The 25743-nt window shown below is 47.2% G+C and overlaps 1 protein-coding gene across 1 annotated transcript in view; it reads left to right on the top strand.

Moving 5' to 3' along the window:
* pcloa (piccolo presynaptic cytomatrix protein a) overlaps nt 1-25743 on the top strand; it is a 67143-nt gene that overhangs the window by 2714 nt on the left and 38686 nt on the right. Inside the window, exons 2-7 of the mRNA XM_088348011.1 lie at nt 3301-4333; nt 4422-5402; nt 12329-12508; nt 16077-20052; nt 20344-21824; nt 23532-25581. Of these exons, the coding sequence (XP_088204137.1) occupies nt 3301-4333; nt 4422-5402; nt 12329-12508; nt 16077-20052; nt 20344-21824; nt 23532-25581 (9701 nt within the window). The remainder of the gene's footprint in view (nt 1-3300; nt 4334-4421; nt 5403-12328; nt 12509-16076; nt 20053-20343; nt 21825-23531; nt 25582-25743) is intronic.

Raw genomic sequence — 25743 nt, 5'->3', positions numbered from 1 at the left:
GCAAGCAGTTGAGGGTGTCCCCTGTCAAGATAGGTGGGATAGGCTCCAGCAATCCCGCAGCCCTACAGAGGATAAGCGGTGCAAATAACGGATGGATGGACAATAGTACATCGTACCAATAGCGCAATGAAAATAAACGCAATAACATTTAGCAGTATTAATTAAGTAATCTATAATTCACAAGGTATTTACAGTATATACAGTATGTACAGTATATATATATGTGTGTAACCGCGTTGTACCTGTCCCACCAAAGATCCACATTCACGCTAGACTGGATGATGAGGTTTTTATTACAGTTGCTGCAAATGAATGAGTCACAACACAACACGTGGTAAGCTTCTCTGCTGGCTTTGATCTCGTTGGCAGCTCGTTGTAGACTGCCCAAAACATATCAAAGAGCTTTCTTTTCAGTTTACATAAAATACATTTTAGAATATCAACCATCACTATACATTTTTACATTCATTTTAACTAGATACTTTCAACAAAAGATCGTATAGTGTCTTTTTAACGTTTACAATGAATTCAACATATTTTCTTTAGTCTGAATTTTAACCATCATCATCCTTTTTATATATATGAGAAAATAGAAATGATAACAATAATGAGTATAAAAACGGGTAGAATTTACCTGCAAATGAACGAGTCACAACAGAACATGTGGTAAGCTTCTCTGCTGGCTTTGATCTCTATAAGGGGAATTAGCATTTTAGCACAACATGCAACGTCCGGCAAAGCTAACATAAAAGGCGACAGAAACAAAACAAAAATCAATCCAAACAGCTTGACAACATCAATCACATGACTGTGCATGTTGAGAGATTTGTCAGCTGTGGTTTTAATGTTTAAAATTAACTTTTTTGCGGAGCACCAAAAGATCGCGTCTTACCGTTGGCAGCTCGTTGTAGACTGCCAAAAACTCCCACCTTCCTGTCGCAAAGTCTAAAGCCAAACCAAACCTTACCCCATACCAGCAGGTGGCACTGTCGGACTCATCATTGCAGGACACTGATACAGAAACTATACAACATATTTCAGCAGGAATTTCAATAAAACATGAGTTATTATTAAACCCGTTACATATGTATATTTTCGACAGTTTTGTGCACTGGTATACATTTTTGGGACGTTTGGCAACAACAAATAGAGAAATAAAGCCAAACATGTCACAAGATATGTAAGCAACGGTGATGTCAACCGATATGTTGCATCATGGATACCGCTAACAATTTCCCCCTCACAGCATGTGGAAATTTGCTCCTTCTCGCTTCAGAGCTATCAAAGACGATTCTTCATCTCCAAGATGTACACTCGCTGTCGTTCGCCCGTGTTCAGTTTCTCGTTAGCGATAGCCCACAGCCATGTCACACTTCTCATTCCTGGTGAAATCTTAGAATAGAACGGAGTAGAGTCGAATAGAATGCCTTCATTGTCATTACAAAAAGTGTCATAACATTCAAAGCTGTCCCATATAGTGTATATATATATATATATATATATATATATATATATATATATATATATATATATATATATATATATATATATATACCGTGCTGCCCCGTATATATATATATATATATATATATATATATATATATATATATATATATATATATATATATATATATATATATATATATATATATATATATATATACGGGGCAGCACGGTGGCACAGTGGTTAGCGTGTGTGGGGCACAGTTCTAAGGTCTTGGGAACCTCCTGTGTGGGTTCAAATCCAGCTACCGGACTGCCTGTGAGGAGTTTGTATGTTCTCCCCGTGCTTGCGTGGGTTTCCTCCGGGCACTCCGGTTTCCTCCCATATTTCAAAGACATTCATTTCAGGTGGATTGGCCGGTCCGAAATTGTCCCTAGGTGTGAATGAGCGAGCGAGTTGTCTGTCCCTGTGTGCCCTGCTGGCAACCAGTTCAGGGTGTCCCCTGCCCACTGCCTGATGGTTGCTGGGATGGGCTCCGGCACCCCCGCGACCCTACTGAGGATAAGCGGTGCAGCTAATGAGATGAGATGAGATATATATATATATATATATATATATATACAGTGGAACCTCGGTTCTTGACCATAATCCGTTCCAAAACCGATTTGTTCGATCACTGAAATCATTTTTCCCATTAAAAATAATGTAAATAGTTTTAATCCGTTCCAACACCCTGAATGTTTACCTTGAATGTTTAACGTAAACATAAAGCTAACATAAAGAACCTCGGTTCTCGACTATAATCCGTTCCAGAACCCTGTTCGATAACCGATTACTTCGATCACCGAAATCATTTTTCCCATTAAAAATAATGTAAATAGTTTTTATCCATTCCAACACCCTGAATGTTTACCTTGAATGTTTAACGTAAACATAAAGCTAACATAAAGAACCTCGGTTCTCGACTATAATCCGTTCCAGAACCCTGTTCGATAACCGATTACTTCGATCACCGAAATCATTTTTCCCATTGAAAATAATGTAAATAGTTTTAATCCGTTCCAACACCCTGAATGTTTACCTTGAATGTTTACCGTAAAGCTAATCCTGGCTAATCGTACGTTCGCGTTATCGTAATCTTCCGTATGAAAGATTACGCTAACATGAACGATAAAAATAAAAAAAAGGATAAAGAAAATAATTCTGAATAGGATTTCTTACCTTTGTGGTGGTCAGCAGAAGGCGCAGGTGGACGGTGGGGAGAGGAAAATCATTAAAAGTTTTTCAACCTCTTCCAAAACTTATAGCACTCACTCCCTTAGCCACTTCACTAGATTTCACAGCCTCCTTATTCTTTAGTATCGTACTGATCGTAGATTTAGCCATGCTGTATTCCCTAGCAAGATCAGACACTCGCACACCTCCTTCATATTTTGCTATTATTTCTTTCTTAAATGCAATAGTTGTACGCACTACTTTTCTTTTTTCACCTGTAGCAACTTTGCCGCTTGCACTGACTTTCTTGGGAGGCATAATAAGGGGCTAAAACACCCGTACGCCGCTCAGCATGGCACCCTATCGTACGCACTCACGCATTACCGGCGTTCGAACTCCGATTTTTTGACCGAACAGCGAAGCAAGAATTTCCCGAAATTTTTGGTCGGACTCCGATTTGTTCAAACTGAGAGGCGTTCGAAAACCGAGGTTCCACTGTGTATATATATATAACTAAACACAGAACAGAAAACCCAGTAGGCTGCAGCTGTGATAGCAGCTTGCTTAGCTTAAAGTCTATCAGCATGAACGTACCATCATTGTATTCGTCCTTTTTGATGAACTTTTTTTGTCCTCGGCAGACCGTCAGAATCTGGTGTCCAGCAGCGATCCCAACAGCCAGGGCCCCCCAGGGGCCCATCAGGCCTCAGCAAGAGTCGCACGGTCGACACCTTTAACCAGAGTCCGCCCAGTAGGCCGGCTGCCGGTCGCAGTCCCTCGTCTCTCAGTCTTTTTGAGTCACGATTCAGGCAGGAGCCCAAAGACTCTGAAAAAAAGTCATCAGGCATGTTTGGTTCCAGCTTCCTCAGTGGGGCAAACCCTCTCAGTGCCATGTCATCCATGACATCATCAGTGTCCTCCTCCATATCTTCCATGGGCGACTCTGTCAACATGCCCAAGTTCGGGCTTTTTGGAGAGGAAAACGAGGGAGCTATGCCCGAGGGAGGAAAGCCACCTGCCAAAAACCCACAAACAGGATCAGGTCCAAAGACACCCCAAAAACAGGGTCAAGGCCCTCCGGAACAGGAGCCAAAACCTGGGCAAAAACCTGCCAGCCCAGGACCCAAATCAACTCAGGGACCTCCTGGAAAGGCTCCCAGGCAAACCCAAGGAAAACCAGGACAAGGAACTCCTGGACAGCAAGCCCCTGGACCAGGTCAAGGAAAACCCGGGCATCAGGGAACCAAACAAGATCAAGGGCCATCGGGTCAGCAGGGTCCTAAACAAGGTGATAGACCACCCGGACAGCAAGGACCCAAACAAAGTCAAGGACCACCTGGACAGCAGGGACCCAGCAAAGGTCAAGGTCCTCCAGAAAAACAAACTCAAGGACCAGCCAATCGAGGTGCTAAACAGGCACAAAGCGGTCCTCCACTGCAAAAGGAATCTGGCAAGAACGCTTCAAAACAACAAACAATGCAAGGGTCTGCATCTGATCTTCCTGATTCTACCAAGAGTGTGCAAGTCGCCTCTAAGCCTCCTGGGGGACTCTGTCCACTGTGTAAGACCACCCAGTTGAATGGCGGTTCCAAGAACCCGCCGAATTACAGTCGATGCACTGAGTGTAAAAATACAGTGTGCAGCCTTTGTGGATTCAGTCCTCCGGACTCAGCGGTAAGATTTTCTTCAACATTTTTGTTTTCTTCTTGTAGTATTTCTAATGCATGCTTTCTAACTAAAGCTGTCTCTTTTTACTAAACAGGGTAAAGAATGGTTGTGTCTTAACTGCCAAATGCAACGAGCAATGGGGGGGATGGATCCCCCTGGCATGACAAAGCCCAAGCAAGGCTCAGCCCCGGCCTCACCACAAAGACAGAATTCTGGGAAGCCCGGCAAACTGCTCATCAAGCAGCAAAGCACCACTGACCAGGGCTTGACGCCCCCAACTACACCTAGGCAGAAATCCCCAGGTTCTAGCTCTCCAGGGCCACTTTCCCCAGGCCCCTCAATGGGAGGGTCCCCCAAGATTGATCCGAAGACTGGTCGCCCGATTCAACAAAAGGCCAGTCCCCAGCAGTCCCCGGCGAAGGCTAAGCAGGAGTCGAGTTTCTTTGGTGGGTTGGGATCCATCAGTTTCGGAGGCTTAAGCGATTCTGTCAAACCGGCCGCCGCATCATCACAAGCTCCCGAATCCGTGACCGGAAAACTGTTTGGCGGTTTTGGCGGACTGATGGATTCCTCCAAGCCTCAATCTCAAACAGCCCCAAAGTCGGAGGAGTCCGTCGCTGGCAAGTTGTTCGGAGGATTCGGTGGATTATCAGAGGCGGCGAAACCTCCCGCCGGCGCTTCGCAGATGTTCAGCTTCGGCTCGTCCCTCCTGAACTCGGCCACCAGTCTTGTCACAGGCGAGGAAGAGAAAGAAGCAGACTCTCCGCCTGGGTCCCCGCCTGACTCCGGCCCTGGCTCCCCGCCTGATTCTCCCTTCTCAGCCCCGGGGTCCCCGCCTGATTCGGATTCTGCTCCTGACACCCCACCGGCCAAATCCAGAAAACCACCCAGGACCAAGTCTGTTGCGCAAGAACCCAGCTTGGATTTAACATCCCAATCCAAGGAAAGCTGTCCACTCTGTCAGGCCGAGCTAAATGTGGGGGGAACAGAAGCACCCAACTACAGCGTCTGCACAGAGTGTAAGAAGAGTGTCTGCAATCTTTGTGGATTCAACCCGAGTCCTCACTTAGGAGAGGTAAGACTCACAAACACTACCTGTAAGACAAACCTAGAACCCAACACTAGTTTTACTGCCCTGAAGAAGAACATTCACAGTTCGCCAGCTTTCTCAACCAAAGCTGTGATTAGTCATCAACTAAAGCTTAAAATTCAATTTTGGCTCAATCCCCATTCAGTCCATTCCCCGGTATTTGACTTCTTATTCTAGCAAAGGGTAAGAAAGTCCAAATCCTCTGCCAACGGTATAGAGTAACACTGAGCGCGAGGGACACAAGCCTTGTTTCACAAAGTTAAGTCAGGAGTGCCCTAGCTTTTTGCTGAAAAATTTGATGGCGTTAGCTCTAATTGTCAGAAGAAGGTTTAAGTTCCATCCTGTTCAACGCTGGGCTTACAATTGAGATGAGGTTAAGCCCCGCCCCCTTTATGCACTATTGCAAGTGTCACAGTAGGAGACCTTTAACAGGATTGATGCTTTTCAGGCCTAGAGAGATAATTTATCATGTCAAAGTAACTGAAAGGGCCTGGACTATGCATTGGAGGCTTCTATTGAGAAGGTCCATGAAGAGCTTCATCTTCAGGCACAAATAGACAGGACACAATGTACAGGTGATAGAGCGCATCTCGTTGTCATCACCACCTTAAACAAGCTAGAGGATCCGCTTTATTTATGCACTGCTGTCACGAAACGGAACGGGACTGTCTTGAAACGGGTCGGGAACCAGGAATTTGGAACTCATTTGCGTAGACGATCTGTCACTTTAATTGAGACAGAAAAGTTGTCCAACACACAAACGGACCAAAAACCAAACAAAGCAGGCTCCAATGCAGGCAAAACTACAGGCTAGGCATTTAACAGGATTAGACAGAACTTGCAGGAATCTCTCAGAATGTTACACCGAAGTACAACAAAGTCCAACAAGCACAACAAGAATAAACGGGTATCAAACAGGCATGAACAGGTTTTCAACAAGGGTAAACAACGATCTGGCCAAGGGCAGTTCCAAAAGGGGCCTTTAAGTACCCATAGGAGTAATCAGGAAATGTAGGTCAGCCGGTGTCAAGGGGCGGGGCCAGCTGGGCGCCATGACAACCGTGCAGGACATGACAACTTGAATAGATCCTCATTCTATTCTCTGAATCAATTAAAAAAAATAATGATCAATAATCGAATATTTTTTTCCATGAGGCCTATTAACTGTAATTTATTGAATTGAATTCATAAAATTGTCACAAGCCAAGAACGGAGACAGGACCCAATAGCGTCCGTTTTACTCAGTTTTCTTGAGAAAGAGAGCAGTGCCTGCTTCCACGATCCGGGAAGCTGATGGCAGGAACGCGGAAGTGGCACTTACGTGTTGAGCGAGGGTCGTCGTTGACAGCGAAAAAAACAGGTCGATGGCCAGGACAGGGGAGCAAAACAGAAACGGGTACAGATAAGAGGTCGGCAACAGGTATCAGGCAGGAAACAGGGCAAAACAGGTCGATGGCCGGGACGGAGGAGCAAAAGCAGAAACGGGTCCAGAAAAGAGGTCGGCAACAGGTAACAGGCAGGAGAAAACAGGGCAGGAGATTGTCGGAAGGTACAGAGCTTGCCTAACAAAAGCGTGGGTTCGCAGGACGGTCTGACAGCTTCCTCTTGGGAGCCGGGGGTTTAAACAGGGTCAGGGAACCAATCAGCGACCAGGGCAGCAGCAGGTGCCACGAATCATCAATCATGACAAAAATAACAACTTATTATGTTATTACTATGTTAGAACTAGGTTTTAAATAGAGTTACTCGACCAATAGAAATAAATATTTGACTAGAAGATCACAATGACCCATCACTGGTGAGCTAGGTCACCTCAGCTGTCCTTTAGGGGGCACCCTGGAGCACAACAAGAAAGGCCTTTTTTCTCCCCGCTTTACGCTGGTGTTACATCTTCCACCGTAACCTTCCCCCTCCCCTTTGGCCACCTCACAGCGCCCCCATCACTCGTCCCGCCCAGGGGCCCGCGTGGATAAAAATAGTCAGCCGACACAAACGGAGCACAAAAGGCTGCCGGACCGGCATTTGTGGGACAGCTTGCTTTCAAAGACACCGTTTCCTCACGTTTCGTAGCAGGGGGTCGGGAACGGAACGGCTGGCGAACCGGATGCGGCTCTTTCCGTGATTACGTGTGGCTCAGAGATCAACTACGGACATGTCGATCTTCGTCATTTCAATTCTAGTGAATGCGAAGATGAAGCAACAGAAAATATAGGGCAGGGACCCAAATACAGTTTACAGTCCCGGTGTTACCGTCATGATCGCCAATTGAGAGCAGCTGCGGCGGCTTAATCGGCGCCAACAGCCCGGACAGCTGATTGGTGGACACTCTCTTTTTAAACCCCCGGCTTCCTCTTGGAAGCCGTCAGATCGTTATCCGAACTGTTGCCTTCAGCTCAGTAAGCCTTTTTGTCCGACTCCGTCTTTGTTGCCAACCTGTTTCCGGACCTGACTACGCCCCGTTCTGCCTGCTTGTTACCTGACCTGTTTCACCCCCGTTACCTGCCTGCCTCCTGCTAGCGACCTCGTTTACGAACTCGACACCGCCTTTGATCTCTAGTCCCGGCCAACGACTTGCTAATCCCGCCTGTCTCCGATCCTCCTCACCAGACACGGAAGTGCCACTTCCGCACCGCTCGCTCCTGTTTTCCCTCGGTCCTCGAATCAAGCAAGCAAGCCTTACTCTCTATTTTTATCAATAAAAACTGAGAAAACGAGCGCTATTGGGTCCTGTGTCTGTTTCTGGTCTGTGACAGTTACACCCACAGACCCCATATTTTGGCTGTCCTACTTTCGGGAGTCCTTTATGTCAGGAGTCTCCGATATTTTTCAAGCGCCGAGCTACTTTTTGTTACCACTTAGCACAAAGGGCACCCACTTTCATATGTATCTGTCAAGACCAGAACGGAGACAGGACCCACTTGCGTTGCGTTTCTCACAAGTTTTATTGGAAGAGAGAGAAAGGGTTGCGCCCACGATCCTGTGATCGCTGGGCGCAGGAACCGGTTCGCTCTGAACGCGGAAGTGGCACTTACGTGGCGAGCGATGGCGGCGTCGGGAACGGAAAAAACGGGTCAGTCGCCGGGACAGGAGAGCAAAAACGTGGTCGGGGTCGGAAACAAGACGAAAGCCAGGAGAGGAGAGTAGACGAGGTCATGATCAAAAACAGGTCAAAGCCGGGGGACAGACGGGAGCAGGTGGGAGTCAGGGTCGGAATAGGCTTGCCTTGTGTTAACTGAGGTTCGCAGACGGACTGACAACAGGTGACAGAAAGGAGTGGGTTTGAATAGGGACAGGGAGCCAATCAGAGTCCGAGGTATTTGGCACAGGTGATTCACATCAGTAATCATGACAGTATCTCTAAAATGGCTACTTAGCGAGATAGCTTGCTAAATTGATCAAAAGGAAGTTTGATGATTAGCCAGAAAGGTAAATAGGTAAAAATCTAAAAGGAAGCTAGATAGCTAGATAGCATGCAAAAAAAAATCTAAATAGCTAGCTTGATAGCCTGCTAGATAGCTGTCAGGGGACCGGACCAGAACGGAGGCAGAAGGCAGGAAGGATGAACTCATTCGCGTTAACGATCAGTACTTTTATTTAGCAAAATAAAAGTTGTCCAACACTCAGGGACAAAACAAAACAAAAACAGGCTTACAGGCAAACAGGAACTCAGACTAGGAAAACTAATAAAACAGGCTTTAACTTAGAACGTGCAAACACAGGTTTCCTCAAGGACAAACAGAACAGATTAATGCAGAACAGAAAACGCAATGAACTAACACCCGCAATACCCAAAACCCACCCTTAAGAAGCACACACGCCAATTAGCTGATCTACTACAGCCGGTGCCCAGGGGGCGGGGCCAGCCGGTCGCCACGGCGACCATGCTGGACACGACAGATAGCTAAAAAAGATAGCTCGATAGTTTGTTAGAAATGTAAACCGGTAACAAATTAAATGGGAGATAGATAGTTAGCTGAAAGTGTAAAACCTCACCTGAATGGTCAAATAGAATGCTAAAAGCTAAGCTGGAGAGTGAGCTAGAAAAGAGCCCAAAACTGAGCTTGATAACTAGCATAAAAGGTCATATGTTAGCTAGATAGCTAGCATGCAATTGAAAAAAAAACTCTGCTTTGGAGCAATCGATATTATGAAAATGAGTGTAATTTGGCCCTATTTTTCTGCTTTTTATACAAACAGTACTGTCTTCTGTATTGAACTTAATTATTACCCAACACCTATATAGCTATAGTTGCATTGTTGTAGCAGAATGGCAGAAATCATGTCAGTTTATAGCAGCCCATTGACACAAAAACTGTCATGAATACTGATGCGAGGCACCTGTGCCCGCTCCTTTGGCGCCAACTGCCTCGGACGCTGATTGGCTCCCTGTCACTTTTTAAAACCACGTCTTCCTGTCACCGGTTGTCAGTCCGTCTGCGAACCTCAGCTTACGCTAGGCAAGCTTTTTGACCCTGACTCTCTCCTGCTCTGATTTCCCGGTTCCGACCCCTTTTCTGATATGGACCACGATTTTTGCTGCCCCGTCCCGGCAACTGACCTGTTTTTTCCGCTCTCGACATCGCTCGCCACGGAATTATCACTTCCGTGTCTGAGCAACCTTCCCCCCACGACCAGCGATAAAAAAAATAAAAAAAAATTACTAGGCAGGCTTGGGGAGTAATAGAATACACGGAAGGGCAAAAATGATGTTGGCATTTATTTTCATTTTGTTTCTGTGGCATTTGATGTTACTTTTGCCGGAGATCAAAGAGATCAAAGCCAGGAGAGAAAGCTTACCACGTGTTGTGAGTCATCATTTTATTCATATTTAGTTATTTTTATCTTTTATTAGCATATTTGGTATCGGAGTCATCCAAAAATCATTGAAAATAATCCAGTTAAAGTAACCCTACCCAACCCTGGTCCTGTCTACGTTCTGGTCCTGACAAAAACAGTGTCAAAATAGCACAAAGTATGTGGTAGCAGCAAGATAAGTCAACACAAAACACGTTCTTTTGACCGGCGTTGGAATTCCGCCTTTGAAGATACTGGAAAATGGAAAAGTTGGCCTTAAAAGTGCTTAAATTTGGCCATGAAAGAGGTGTAGCAACCTATTTTTTCTGCAGTGCTCGCCGCAATCATCCGACTCGTGACTCAAAGAGCCGGTGAGTCACGTCAATGGCACCTTTAGGCAGGCTGCGCCATTGAATCGAGCCGAAACGCGTGAAAGATCTAAGAGGGCCGCATGTTAAAGCACAGGTGTCAAAGAGGCGGCCCGCGGGCCAGATCAGGCCCGCTAAGGGATTGAATCCGGCCCGCCAGACGACACTCAGAGAAGCGCAAGAGAAAAACAAGCTGCAGGTTGAAATAGGTCATTGTGATGTTGCCAAAGCCAGGTGCCTCGAACAAAGACACTGTATTTATTTCTCTCTCTCTCTCTCTCTCTCTCTCTCTCTCTCTCTCTCTCTCTCTCTCTCTCTCTCTCTCTCTCTCTCTCTCTCTCTCTCTCTCTCTCTCTCTCTCTCTCTCTCTCTCTCTCTCTCTTTCTTTTCCACCCCTTTTCTCCCATTGTCTCTGTCTTTTTCACTCTCTATGTCTCTCTTCTTTTCCCTCCCTCTTTCTCTTATTTCTATCTCTCTTTTTCTTTCTCTTGAATCTACTAGTCTAGCCCCCGACAGAATGCTTGTTCTATCGTGTGCCCCCCCCTCTCTTTCTCTCTCTCTCTCTCTGTCAGCTTCAGTCTAAATATAGACAAGTGAAAAAGCGACGTAATCAACAAGCTGCATGGACATTCCCCATACTTATTTTTACTCTGATTGACCCGATTCTCCTCCAGGCAGATAGAAGACACGTCGGGCTTCTTATCAGGTTTCCGAATGCGTCATTCCTTTCGTCACCATCTCCTGTGGGCGTTGTGTTCAATAAGTGCACGTACGGCCGTGGCTAATCTACTTGTAGGATCAAAAAGGCGGATTTTATTTCATGAGTCTTTGTTTTAGCAGAAGGATTTGTTTTTGATCAATTTTTTTTGACTGCTTCATGAAAGCTTCCATCCATCCATCCATTATCCGCACCGCTTATCCTCAGTAGGGTCGTGGGGGTGCTGGAGGCCATCCCAGCTATCTTCGGGCAGTGGGCAGGGGGACACCCTCAACTGCTTGCCAGCCAATCGCAGGGCACACAGAGACAGACAACCATTCACTCGTTCATTCCCATCCATCCATCCATCCATCCATCCATTATCTGCACCGCTTATCCTCAGTAGGGTCGCGGGGGTGCTGGAGCCCATCCCAGCTATCTTTGGGCAGTGCGGAGGGGACACCCTGAACCAGTTGCCAGCCAGTCGCAGGGCACACACGGACGGACAATTCACTCGGTCATTCACACCAAGGGACAATTTGGACCGGCCATCCATCCATCCATCTATTCATCCATCCATTATCTGGACCGCTTATCCTGAGTAGGGTGCTGGAGCCCATCCCAGCTATCTTCAGGCAGTGGGCAGAGGACACCCTCAACTGGTTGCCAGCCAATCGCAGGAAACACAGGGACAGACAATTCGCTCGCTCATTAAGGACAATTTGGACCGGCCAATTCACCTGAAATGCATGTTTTTGGAATGTGGGAGGAAACCGGAGTGCCCGGAGGAAACCCACGCAAACACGGGGAGAACATACAAACTCTGCACAGTCCGGTAGCTGGATTTGAACCCACGACCTCAGAACTGTGCCACACACGCGCTCACCACTGCTAACCGTGCTGCCATGAAACCTTTCAATAAACATAATAATATCTTGTGTTTTACAGCAGATACAATCATGACCAAGTAGTTTTCTTGATGCTTTTTTTGCAGATCTGCTTGAACGTGTAACCTATGGAAATGTGTTTTTTTCTTGTCCCTTACCTTTCAGAGTGAATGGCTTTGCCTCAACTGTCAGACGAAAAGAGCCAGTCAGCTGGATGACTCCGCTTCCCAGAAGAAGACGGCACTTGCCCCTGTTCCCTCCTCCACCCAAACCCCTGCTGCTGTAGATAGCAAACCCCTAGAGTCAGCAGCAGCAGACCAAAGTCCACCCGTTCCCGAGACTAAGGTAGAGGCCACACCTACATCCGCATCACACAGTCACGATGACCCACATACTGTCGGTGCTTGCGACCGAGCGCAGACAGCAGAGCTCGCGTCTGAGCCTGACATTCATTCCGAAGACATGTCGGAGTGTGCTGATTCGAAAGTAACTGAGATTTTACCGCAGCGGGAAGTAGGCCTAGCGCAGGAGATCCTGACACCTGAGCAGCTGCAGCAGAGCAGGCCGAATCATACAAACCCAATGACGGTTGACATCCCTTCTCAGGACATGTCTGAGTGGGACGTTTCCATAGTCACTGAGATTTCACAACGGCAGGAAGGGAGCTTAGCCCGAGAAGTCACAAAAACTGAGCAGCTGCAGCAGAGTAGCTCAAATCATACAAGCCCATTGACAGTCCAGACCGGAGATGAGAAACAAGTCCGTGTTCTGGACCAACGTCAAACAGCAGAACTCACTTCTGAGCCTGACATCCATTCCGAAGACCTTTCTGAGTGTGCTGTTTCTAAAGTAACTGAGGTTTTACAGCAGCAGCAGGAAGAGAGCCTAGGACAGAGTATCCCAAAAACTGAGCAGCTGCAGCAGAGTAGCTCAAATCATACAAGCCCATTGACAGTCCAGACCGGAGATGAGAAACAAATCCGTGTTCTGGACCAACGTCAAACAGCAGAACTCACTTCTGAGCCTGACATCCATTCCGAAGACCTTTCTGAGTCTGCTGTTTCTAAAGTAACTGAGGTTTTACAGCAGCAGGAAGTGAGCTTAGCACAGAGTACCCCAAAAACGGAGCAGCAGAGTAGCTCAAATCATACAAACCAAGTGGCAGTCCAGACTGGAGATAAGCATCAAGCACAGGATGATAGTGTTGTGGAAGCAACCCAGAAAAATAGTTTTAAAGAAGGCTTAGAGACGCGGTTGTCGAAAACGGGTTTTGAGGAGAGTCCTACCGAGGTCGAAAAAGATATTGAGAGTAGAGCTCCCCTGACAGAAAGCGAAATTCAGCCAGTCACACAGGAAATCACTCCTGGATTAAATTCAGTTGCAAAACATCATGGGACAAAAGAAACCGATACTACATTTGTTGATTTCAAAGAGGCACCAACTCTGACTTTATCAGTGACAGCAGAAAATACATTGAACAGACCTGAACCAGTAGAAGAGTCACATGCACTCAAAGACCAAGGCCTTGGACCTGAATTCGTACCAGCATTCGAATGCAAGGAACCTCCTGACTCAAGTCTTGAGCAACCAAATCCGGCTGATGTATCAGAACGCAAACAAGAAACTAGTAGACAAACAGAGACAGAAACCGTTGAAAAACCATTGAATAGTCATTTAGACAAAATTGCTCATCAAGAAGTAAAAGGCAGCGAGGGAAATTCAGCTAAGCTAGAAACACTACAAGACGACCCTGAGGTCTTGAAAATCAAAGAGCAAACAATTGAAAAAATGAGAATGGATGTAGAGATAAACAGTGATGCCACAGGCTTTGAAGAGTGTTCTGCTCATAAAAATAGAGTTTCTGAGGTGAACGCTGACACAGTACACACCAATGAAGAACAAGAAACAAAGAAAGCAGACGAGCAGAGACATTTGGGTGAGACCGAGGTAGTTCCAGAACATTTTCAAGCTGAAAGAAAAGATATTTGCACAGAAAACACACACAGGGACGACCATAGTGTACTAATTCTTAAACCGATAGAGCCAGGAACCAATGATAAGCCACCTCCTGTCAGTGTTCAAACTGCTTCCTCCCCAGAAAAGCCGACAGAGACAAAAAAAGCTCCCACGGCAAAAGAGGAGCTGCAGCCTCATGCAGAACATGATTCTGAAAAAAAGATGGTTCCAGATTTTGACCAGCAAGAGAAGGTCAAAACCAAAGAGCCCTTACCCAATCAGACACAAGTCAGTGATAAAGCGATGGAGGATCTTGATGAAACAAAATCCTCTGTGATAAGCAGACAGGAACAGGACGAATTTAATACGAAAAAATATTTCCACAGTGAGCAAGAGGCAAACAAAAACATAGTTGGCTCATTACCCGACACAACTAACACTCAGGAATCTATTTTGGTAGATGACAAGAGCATAGTTGATGCTAATGATGCCAATTCTAGGTGTCATGCTGGGACAAAAACCACGTCCCTGGACAACACACGATTCCACAATGATAATCCCAACCTCTCAGACCCTATAGAAACCCCAACCCCAGGTTCTGTAATCTGTGAGCAGACCACAAATAGGATTGAAGCCGCTAGTTTGATGGAGAACGAAGGTGCCTCAGCTAAGCCTCGGGGCGAAAACTATGATCATGATACTCAGGTGACGGCAGTGCTGTAGTACAGAGACTAGGTGGTTTCGTGTATTTGTGTAGATTGTGTAAAACACCCAAAATTTAAATACCGTAAATTCCGGACTGTAGAGCGCACCTGATTATAAGCCGCACCCACCCCATTTTAAGAGGAAAACCGATTTTGTACTTACACAAGCCGAACCTGTATATAAGCCGCATGCGCCCGACATTAAAACATGTAACACGATCACAAGCCCAAACCCGGCTTTGAGTCCCGCGATTGTAACTGAATATAAAGTACACAGTCCAAAAACCACAGCCGGGAAAATGAACAGAAAATGATACCGGTACTTAAGGTTTGATGCAGACCTGCAGAGTCCGGTTACCCGTTGAAAGTAATCCAAGGAAAAAAAGTCTACATTTTCAAAGGTAAGGGTGGGAAAAATATATATCCACTATTGTCCGCCGCGACAACAGGTCTCACTCACCTTTACCCCACTTCCCGTCAGACCGCGTTTGCTCCGCCACTCTTTTTTAATTCGCAAAACATATCAGAATAAGTGTCTCAAATAAATACATTACAAAAATATACAGGTGCAAATACATATCATACATCGGTTACACATATTTACAAAGAAAGACGGTACACCGAGAGAGTTTTCAAAGCTTTAATTATAATATTATAACTTTCATCCCAAACCGTGCCTGTGAAGGGTAGCAAAACGCTACTAGCAACACGCTCGCAACACAGTAAACGAGTCTGTTAAAAAAAAACATACTGAACTTGTAGAAATCACGGTAAACCGTCCTCATCTTCCTCCTTATAACTGACGTCATCAAAGTTGTCTTCCCCAGTATGGGAAAGAGACTTTGTCATATGGACGTCGTCCCACGCTCACTTATTCCAAAACACGCTAGCAACATACTCGCTCCTTCTTTATCGGACTGCTCGATTGCGTTTAGCTTGAAAGCTACGTCATGTGCCTTTCTTTTTGCAATTTGCATGATGAGGATATGTCTACGCTAATTTAATTTGTCCACACGCTAAGAAGTTGCAGTCTTCCTCGGCGCATATATTCCACCGGTCTAAATCTTACCTTTTGTACTCGAGCGCCGCTGGCGGCTGTTAGAAAAATGACATAAATTGGCCGCATCACTGAATAAGCCGCAGGGTTGAAGGTTTGGGAAAAAAGTAGCGGCTTATAGTCCGGAATTTACAGTACTTGTGGTAAAAAAAAAAACAAATAATCAACGTTTTGATATTTTTACCAATTCCAACAGATGATCAAGTTGGAGAACCCGAAACATCCTGTCAACAAAGAAAGTGCCATCAAGGAGGGAAGCCCGACCAGCCCGTCCGACCTGGCCAAGCTAGAAAGCACAGTGCTGCCCATTCTTGAGGCACAAGTCAGGGACGGCAAAGACAAACAGACGGACACGTTAAAGAGCAGACGCAAACTAGACGTGCTTCCCCTTTCTCCCGACTCGTCCTGCTCAGACGACAATAGAGATTTGAACCAAAGTAACACCAAGAAGAAGCTACTGGTGCCGCTGGACATCAGAGGCGATTCGCTGGATGATAGCAGCGAAAGCTTCGGGAAGGAGAGCCCCATGTCAGGAGACGATGAGGAATTCATCCGCAAACAGATCATAGAGATGAGCGAAAACGAGGACGCCTCACCGTCGGACGAGGAGAGCTTGATTCGGCAAAAGATCAGACAAGACGAGAGAAAAAGACTTGGAGAGAAACCAACAGAGCCAGTGGAGAGGAGTGCGGCAGGCAAAGCTAAGCGGTTATCCAAGAAGAATTCTATAAGTCCCAATGAAGATGAAGATAAAGACCTTCAAAGTGCTGTAGAGAAAACGGAAGTTGTCAAAATTGATCCACCGGAGCTCAAAGAAGAGGATTTTCGCAGCGGTCCTGGAGTCCGAAAATTTCAAACCATGGAGCTGAATACCACCAGCAGTATCGTGTGTGTAACCCAAGTGGATATAGAGGCTGAGATAGAAAGTTTGACTGATTCGCCAGATGATCGTTCTAAAGGGGAGGGATCATCCAGTCTGCACGCATCCAGCTTCACACCTGGAACGTCACCGACGTCGATGTCCTCTCTGGATGAAGACAGTGATAGCAGTCCCAGCCATGTCCGTTCCAGTGAGGGCAAACAGCATAGGAAAGCCAAACACAGACAACCTGGTCAAACCTTGCCCACTATCGAAGACTCCTCAGAGGAGGAAGAGTTGCGGGAAGAAGAGGACCTACTCAGGGAGCAAGAAAAACAGCGGGGCGCTGGTAAAAAATCCAAGCGAGACAAAGAAGAGGTTCGAGGGCAGCGCAGGCGTGACCGTTCCATGACGCCCCCGAGCAACCTCTCACCTATCGAAGATGCCTCACCAACAGAAGAACTGAGGCAGGAGGCAGAAATGGAAGAGATCAGAAGATCATCTTGTTCCGATTTCTCGCCCAGCATTGATTCTGACAACGAAGGATTTGAGATCCACGCTGCAAAGATTGCAGCGGTGCAGAAAACATATCAATTGCCCATAACGACTTCTCTGCATTCTCCAACAGAAGACAAATCCCAAAGAAAAACTCTTAGATCTGCTGATGAAGCTTATGAGGAGATAATACTGAGGGCTAAGTCTCCTACCTTAGAAAATGTTGACTTACATCCAGAAAAGGAAGCTCTTTATGGTGGAATGCTCATCGAAGATTATGCTTTTGCTTCGGATCATTCAAAAGCCGATCTGGGTGAGACAGAACAGATCAGCATTCCCTCCCAACCCAAAAAGCTGAGATCACCTGATGAAGTTTATGAAGACATGATCAAAAAAAGAAAAGAATTTAGGAAACTCGAAGAGGAATATCAAAACATGCAACCCAAAAAAGAAAATACAACCCCAGAAATTGTGTTACAACCTGCTGAAAGTCCACTCTCCAAAGATACTACATCGACCATTGGAAAAGATGGAGCACCATTGTTGGATGAAGAAAGCGCATACAATGAGCTTATGAAAAAGATCTCGTCTCCTGGGACAAACCCTCCCGCACAAGACCTGGAAGTGGAATCCACTTCGTCCAAAAGAGCTCTCTACCCCATCCCAGACCTAAAGGTCACTCAGTGTTCCTCAGGAGAGTTATCCTCTGACGAAGAAAATAACGTTAAAAAAGAGGATTCAGTCCAACCGGAAACTACATCTTCTGCATCGGACCAGAAACCCCACTGCCCCGCCACCGAATCTCAGTCTGACATTGTTGACCAATCAGGTTCTATTTCAGTGACATCTGCGCCTGTAACTTCAAGCTTTACCATCTTGCCTACTGTACCTCAGTATTCACATGGTACTCCAAGCATTGTCACAACTGCCCCACCTATCCCTCCTAAGCCAAACGTCTTGCGCAGGGCTAATTCTCAGGAAAAAACAGATTCATCTGTTGAACCACCGTTGCCTCCCCCCAGCCCACAAAAACCATCAGTATTTCCTAGGAAAGCTCCAGTTCCACTCCCCCCTCAAGCGTCAACAGCACCTGTTAGGCCAGAAGCACCAGCGATGACTGCACACTCTAAACAATCGGTAACACCGACATACAAACCTCACGTTCCACCACCTGTTCCCCCAAAGCCTTCGATTCCTGTTGGGATGAGTGAAAGCCACAGACAAGGGCCTGGCATCAAACCACCCATTGCACCAAAACCTTGCTCACAGCCATCCTCTCCTGCGCATACCTGGCATCCAACAAGACCCACTATTCTTCCCACAGGATCCACTGAAATAGCTTTGAACCTTAGCCCTTCATCTGAAAGCAAACCCACCCAACCCTCGCCAAAATCTCCTTCTTCTCCTAGATTTGCAAGAAATATCCGTGATACGTACGTGGTAATCACACTCCCTTCTCAGCCAAGCTCACCAGTAGAAGGTCTCTCAACTACAGCTCCCTCTGATGATGCTACAGCATCTTTTGCCTACCAAGCTCAACCTCCAGGTTATCACCCAACACATGCTCAACCACGTTCCTATCAGCAGTCAACACCATCTCCTACTAGAGTGCCTCTAGCGTACACCAGAGTAACAGAATCAATTGAGAATCAAGAGACATGTGGCCCAGAAAAGCACGTATCAAGTTCTTGTCACGTAATCGAGTCTGTATCGGCCTCCGCGCAGCCTCCTGTAGTCATGCCAAACTTAATCTCTCAAGTAGTTACCACAGAGGTCCAAAGGACCACCGTTTCTGTTGTCCACGAACGGACGCCTCCGCCTGTGCCGGCACCACGGGCAACCGGAATACCGATGTCTTTGGAGAAACCCAAGACCCAATCGCCTTTGCCAAGTGGACAGACAGTCTTGCCTTGTGAGGTGGTAGATCTGAGGACTATGCAGGAAGACGCAGCATCGTACATGAACGGAATGGACCTGTCTGCGAGCCCGGACACCAGGCAGCAGACTCATGCAATGGATGTCTGTCGCCAGAGCAGTGCAGTCCAATCTCCTGTCGTTAACCTTAGCCCTGAATCCTCCACGTTGTCCATTGTGACTGATAGCATTACCATCGTGACATGTTCTGCAAGGATCCAGAGGTCCGAGAGTTTCGGACCCTCTCAAGTCACTTCAATCCCTCTGCAACTCACAAAGAACAAAGCCTTCGAACCCGTATCTCAAATCGTTTATCGCTCAGTGGATTGTCAGCCTCCCGCTCATTCTGGTGAAAGCCCAATAAATCTTACAGTTGGATCCAGCACAGGCGGTGGAACGTTCCAAACACCTTCTGTAATGATGTCCCCGAGTACTCTCGCCGGTTGCGTTGCAAACGGATTGACGTCGAGCACCACGTGTGTGGCAGGTGCTGTCGATCTCAGCACCACAAAACCGTTCCACACTTTGGTATCCATGGACACCATTTCTACAGAGATCGTCACAGCTGTCATCACCGAGGACGATAGCAAGCCGGTGGATCTGACTGCAGGGAAAAGAGTCGTGTGCTGCGATGTGGTTTATAAGCTCCCGTTCGGAGGGAGCTGCACTTCACAGCAGCCCACCACGCCTCTGCCTGAAGATCGTTTTGGTTATCGCGATGATCATTACCAATACGACCGCTCGTCTTATGCCACCAGGGGTTTCGGCGGAATCAAGCCCTCAATGTCAGACACCAACCTGGCAGAAGCCGGCCTGTTTTTTTACAAGAGTAAGAACAGCTATAATTTTAGTGGCACCACAGATGGTGCTGTAGATCTTTCCTCCACAAAGATTTCTGATGCAGGTCAGTGTAGTGACATTGCAGACCTGTCGCTTAAATGTCATTTTGAACTTCTACCCCTCATCCATGGCTAGCACGGATTTTTCTCTTTTTGTTTTTGCATGAGAGTGATGTATTTTATTTTTTTGTTATTGTATTTTTTGTGCCCGCATGCTGTATTTCTTGTTTATACTTGATATTTTCTCCCTTTTTCATCACTTTCATTTGGGTAAGAATAGCTCACTGCTGTACATTTATGATACTGACTGTATCTCATGAGGTTAACTGCTGTACTCTTTCAAATATTCTATACAGGTGATGCTGTGGATTACTCGAAGAAAGGAGCATATGCGGGAATGACGATCCCTCCCTATTCTCAAGCAAGAGTAACGAGTGGTGCCGGCACCCTATTCGGTACAAGTAGTGTGCTGAGGTCATCCAACGGGGTGGTTTACTCCTCTGTTGCAGCACCAATACCATCTACGTACGCAATAACAACCCAACCGGGATCCATCTTTTGTACATCATACAACACTCAGTCAAGTATGCATACCAGTGACACGATGCCATCGTTGTCAGACATCCAGAATTTGCCACTGACACGATCCCACAGTTTCCTGTCTACTGTCTCAACCACCACAGCGGAAGAGCAAACAGACATTCCTCTCAACCTTGAAGTCTCCAAAGAGGACACTTTGGGTAGGGCGGTCCCCACGACAACCACCTCTCTATCCCTTGACTATACAAATGAATCCCTGGATGCCATAGCCGCCTCCCTGGAGGCTCTTTCCTCTCCTATGGTCCCAGGTGAAGGTCAGTATCAAGCAGAGCGTGAAAGGCTGGAAATGGAAAAACTGAAGCAGCAACGGCTCGCACAGGAGCTGGAATGGGAGCGTCAGGAGATTCAACGTTTTCGCGAGCAGGAGCAGCTGCTGGTACAAAAGGAATTGGAGGAGCTGCAGGTCATGAAGCAGCAAATTCTGAACCAGCAAGAAGAGGAAAGGCAAGCTCACCTCATGTTGCAGAAGGAAACCTATGCTCAGCAACAGCAGCAGCTCGAGCAAATTCAGAGGCTCCAGGAGCAGCTCCGGGTCCAGCTTGAAGAGCAAAAGCTTCATCAGATGTACCCGGGTGGGGAAATGATCGGGAATGGCATCCAAGAGGCTATTGTATTGGGCCCGGACGGCACGGTGTTGTCGCGGAAGATCACAGACACCGGTTGCCAAACGGACGAAGAGGACGAGACGGTCAGCAGAGCCTACGCCGCAGGGAGAAAAAGGAAAAATGTCAAAAAGAGTGTCGACAGTTGTGTGCAGACGGATGACGAAGATCAGGAAGAGTGGGAGGCTCAAAGAAGCCGACAGAATCGACCACGCACCGCAAGAGGGGACCGGGGGGGACACGCAGACACATCCCTCCAAGCGCACACGGAAATTTCAATACAAACGGATGCAGACGGAAACATCCGGATGGACACCAGAATGGAACTATCCGACCTGGAAGGAACCTCGCCAAAGAAACGACCCGTGGCTGAGTCCTCCACCCTTCAAGCACCCCTTAAATCTCCCAACGCACTCTATTCTCCCTTGTCACCCTGTATTTCCCCAAGCAAATCACTCGAATTTGTATCTTACGATAAATCTTTGGGTGACAAAAGCCCTCAAAAGCTCAGGGGAAGCCCAGAACCCATAAGTCCAAAAGGAACAAAGACCATGCAGAGATCTATGTCTGACCCCAAATCTATGAGTCCAGGTGGAGAAGAAATGGCAACATCTGGCACCCAGTACAGTGATACTGTAAGTTCATCTGACTTTTATTGATACTGTGCTATTGTGATGAAACTCCTGGCTTCATTGTTACATTACAACTGTTACAAGTCTGTGAATTAATACTAAATGTTAGACTTTATAAGGCGGAGTTCGGTAGCCTAGGTGGTAAGGCGCCCGCTCCGAGACTGGGAGGTCGCTGGTTCAAGCCTCGGCCGAGTCATACCTAAGACTTACGACATTGGTACCCATTGCCTCCCTGCTTGGCGCTCGGCATTAAGGGCTGGAATTGGGGGGTTTGCTCACCTAATGACTCCCAACACAGCAGTTGGGTCTAAAAACCCGGCGCCGATCGAAGGCGACGAGTCACGTCGATAGCTTCGCGTGACAAAAAACGGTAGATATCATGTTGATGGTTGATACTGGCTGAATAATAATAAATACGAATACATTGATTCGCTCATAGATACATACTCTAGGTCAGGGGTGTCCAACTCATTTGAACTCGGGGGCCACACGATAGGACAAACATTCTCTCGGGGGCCGGACGAGTAGATTAAAGAGAAAAAAAAGAGAGATAAAGAAATAAGAGAAAGAGGGAGGGAGAAGAAGAGAGAGGGCGGGACAAAGAAAGAAAGAGAGGGAGAGCGCATGAGAAGCAAAAGAGACAAAAAGAGAAGTCATGAGAGAGGGGGAAAGAAAGGGAGAGGAAGAAAGAAATCCAAAGAGAATTAGAAAGACAGAAGGAGAGAAAAGAGAAAAGAAAGCGCGAAGGGTAGGATGAGAGAAAGAGAAAAGAGAGAAACGGAAGAAAGGAAGTTAGAGCAAAAGAAGTTAAAAAGACACAGAGAGAGAAAGAGACAAAGAGCAACAAAGGTAGAGAAAAAGAGAGACACAGAGTGAAAGAGACTGTCAGGCGGACCGGACCAGAACGGAGGCAGGAGGCAGGCAGGGAGAACTCATGTGCGTTGACGATCAAAACTTTTATTTAGCAAAATAAAAGTCGTCCAAAACTCAGGGACAAAACAGAACAAAAACAGGCGTTTACTCAAAACGTGAAAACACAGAAACAAAACAGGACAGAGCAAAACAGAAAGCAAACGCGCAAATTAGGCGATCTGCTTCAGCTGTTGCCCAGGGGGGCGGGGCCAGTCGGTTGCCACGGTGACCATGCTGGACACGACAGAGACAGAGAGTAGGAAAAAGGTGTGGGAGAGAGACAGAGAGACAGAGAAATAAATACAAGTACAGTGGCTTTGTTCGAGGCACCTGGCTTTTGGCAACATCAAGTTGTTGTCTCGCGGACCGGATTCAATCCCTTAGCGGGCCTGATTTGGCCCGCGGGCTGCCTTTTTGACGCCGGTGCTCTAGATACATAAATCAAACCAAATACGATGAGCCTTCAATAATGTATTCAGCAGTGACCAAACTAATGTTTTGATGAGTTGGGCGGCAGTAGCTCAGGAGGTAGAGGGCTCGTTTTGGGATCAAGGGATCCCAGTTCGAATCCCGGCTCGTCCGTGTTACATGTGGAAGTGTCCTTGGGTAAGACACTGAACCCCTAATACCCCCAATAAGCAGGTTAGCGCCTTACATGGCTGCAAGGCCGCTATTGGGAAATGTGGAGCACATTGTAAAGCGCTTTGGGAAGTCATTGACTTGAAAAGCGCTATAGAAATGCGGATCATTTCATTTCATTTCATGATATGCTTAAATGTCCCACTTCTTTGTTTCCAGGGAAAGGGCCCAGGCGGAACACCCACCGGCACTCAAAAGAAGGTGAAAAGGACGCTGCCCAATCCCCCTTCAGAGGATGAGTCATTGGCCAGTGGCCAGACCGCATATAGCACCGGTTCCGCCCGACGGAGAATGTGCCGCAATTCAAATATGGCGCGCGCCAAGATCCTGCAGGACATAGACCGTGAGCTGGATTTAGTCGAACGTGAGTCATCCAAACTGCGAAAGAGGCAAGCGGAGCTCGACGAGGAGGAGAAGGAGATCGACGCCAAGCTGAGATACTTGGAGATGGGTATCAATCGCAGGAAAGGCGCCCTTCTGAAGGAGAGGGAAAAGAGAGAGCGGGCTTATTTACAGAGTGTGGCTGAGGACAGAGATTATATGTCTGACAGTGAGGTTAGCAACATTCGAGAGACGAGAGTTGACCATGGTGACGGTGAAGATGACGAAATAGCAAGTCTTGGTCTAGAACGTCCCAGAACTGCTCCTCAGTCAGAGCTTGATGACTTTGTCCCACCTCAAACTAAACACGAGTATGGAAAATACTCCCAATACCAATACCCTCAAAGCCAATACCAGCAGTCCCTCTATCAGACCCCTCAGTCTTACCAGTCTCATTCCATGTACTCTTCTGTCCCGTCGCTCACCAGTTCCCAACAGCAGAATTACCAGCAGATGCTCCTGTTACAACAAAAAGCTGCCAGGCAAGCCGCTCTTCTCTCTGAACTGGATGCCACCAAATACGATGTCATGAGTTGCCAGCCAGACCCCACGTCATCAGCCTACATTGGCGTGAAATACGATAAATATGGCAACCACCTGGACCTCAGGGCTTTGGATGTGGGTGTCTCCGATTCCTACTACTCAGATATTGATCACCACACGCCTCGGAGTTACCTGCTGCTGGAAGATGCGGCTGATTTGGCCAAGAGCTCTTCTGGTTTGTCATCCTCCTATAGTCTAGCCGAGAGAGAGCTAGCCAAAGCCGAGAAGCTACTCCAACACAGCGCTGCTGATCTAGGATCCACTGACTATCTTGGATCGACCTCCAGGCTGCATACGTATGGAAAGACCCTCGATGAACAAGAATCAATGGAAGAACCGTACGAACTGAAGCTATTGAAGCAGCAGCTCAAGCAGGAATTCAGGAGAAGCACCGGTGGGACCGAAAGCTTGGACCCCTTGACGGGCCTCTCCCAGCACTACTATACTCCGAGCTCCAGCATCACGAGTTACTCGCAAAGGCCCTATCCAAAGTCAGACAAGTACAGCATCAGTCGGCTGACTCTCGAGAAGCAGGCGGCAAAACAACTGCCAGCATCGATGCTGTACCAAAAACACAAGACTCCGTTACTGGAGCCCAAGATCTCGTCCAAGTATCCATCGATGACAGAAAACAGGGGTTTGGATATGGACTACACAAGCTATTTAGGGTCCTCCAGTGTCTCCCCAAGATCCAGTCGGCTCATGCAGGACGAAATCACTTTTGGCCTTCGTAAGAATATCGCAGAGCAACAAAAATACTTAGGGTCTACCTTGGGAGCGAACTTGGCCGGTTCGCTAAACCTCGGCCAGAGTTTGGGATTGGACTCCGCTTACCCGAGTGGCAGTCGATCGAGACCGTCATCCCGGCCTACGTCTTGTTACGGCTTAGACCTTTCGATCAAAAGAGATCCGTCCAGCTCCTCGCTGAGACTCAAAGGGGACGGCGAGTCCTCCGCGGACGGCCAGAGCTTCCAAACACCCTCCGGTCGCACGAAACCAACCAGCCTCCCCATTGTGCAAAGCGGCCGCGGGAGAATCCCCATCGTGGCCCAGAATTCCGAGGAAGAAAGTCCACTGAGCCCCGTAGGACAGCCCATGGGCATGGCCCGTGCCTCGGCAGGGCCTCTACCGCCCATCTCGGCAGACTCTCGGGACCAGTACGGTTCCTGCCTGTCCTTGCAGGACTCGCAGGAGCACCAGCAGCAGCATATAAGAGAGGAACCGAGCAGGGGTAGGACTTATGTACTGATGGATGATCTTCAGGGAACCTTGTCGGATAGCGAAGGTAAAAAAAGGCTACCTGCATGTAATTATCTTTCTGTTCTTTATGATTTCTTGTTGCATGCTTTGGCTGTCTACGTGGAACATTTAATTCTAGAAGTCCCAGGAATTTTCTCACAACTCAACGGCCAATCTTGTCACCATTGTTCTGTAAATGCGGCAATGT

Source organism: Urocampus carinirostris, chromosome 11 (assembly GCF_059441175.1).
Source record: "Urocampus carinirostris isolate Australia breed hairy pipefish chromosome 11, RoL_Ucar_1.0, whole genome shotgun sequence".
In the NCBI taxonomy this organism is placed as follows: domain Eukaryota; kingdom Metazoa; phylum Chordata; class Actinopteri; order Syngnathiformes; family Syngnathidae; genus Urocampus; species Urocampus carinirostris.
The sequence above is the reverse complement of the archived record's forward strand: the minus strand, read 5'-3'. Positions and strand labels throughout refer to the sequence as shown.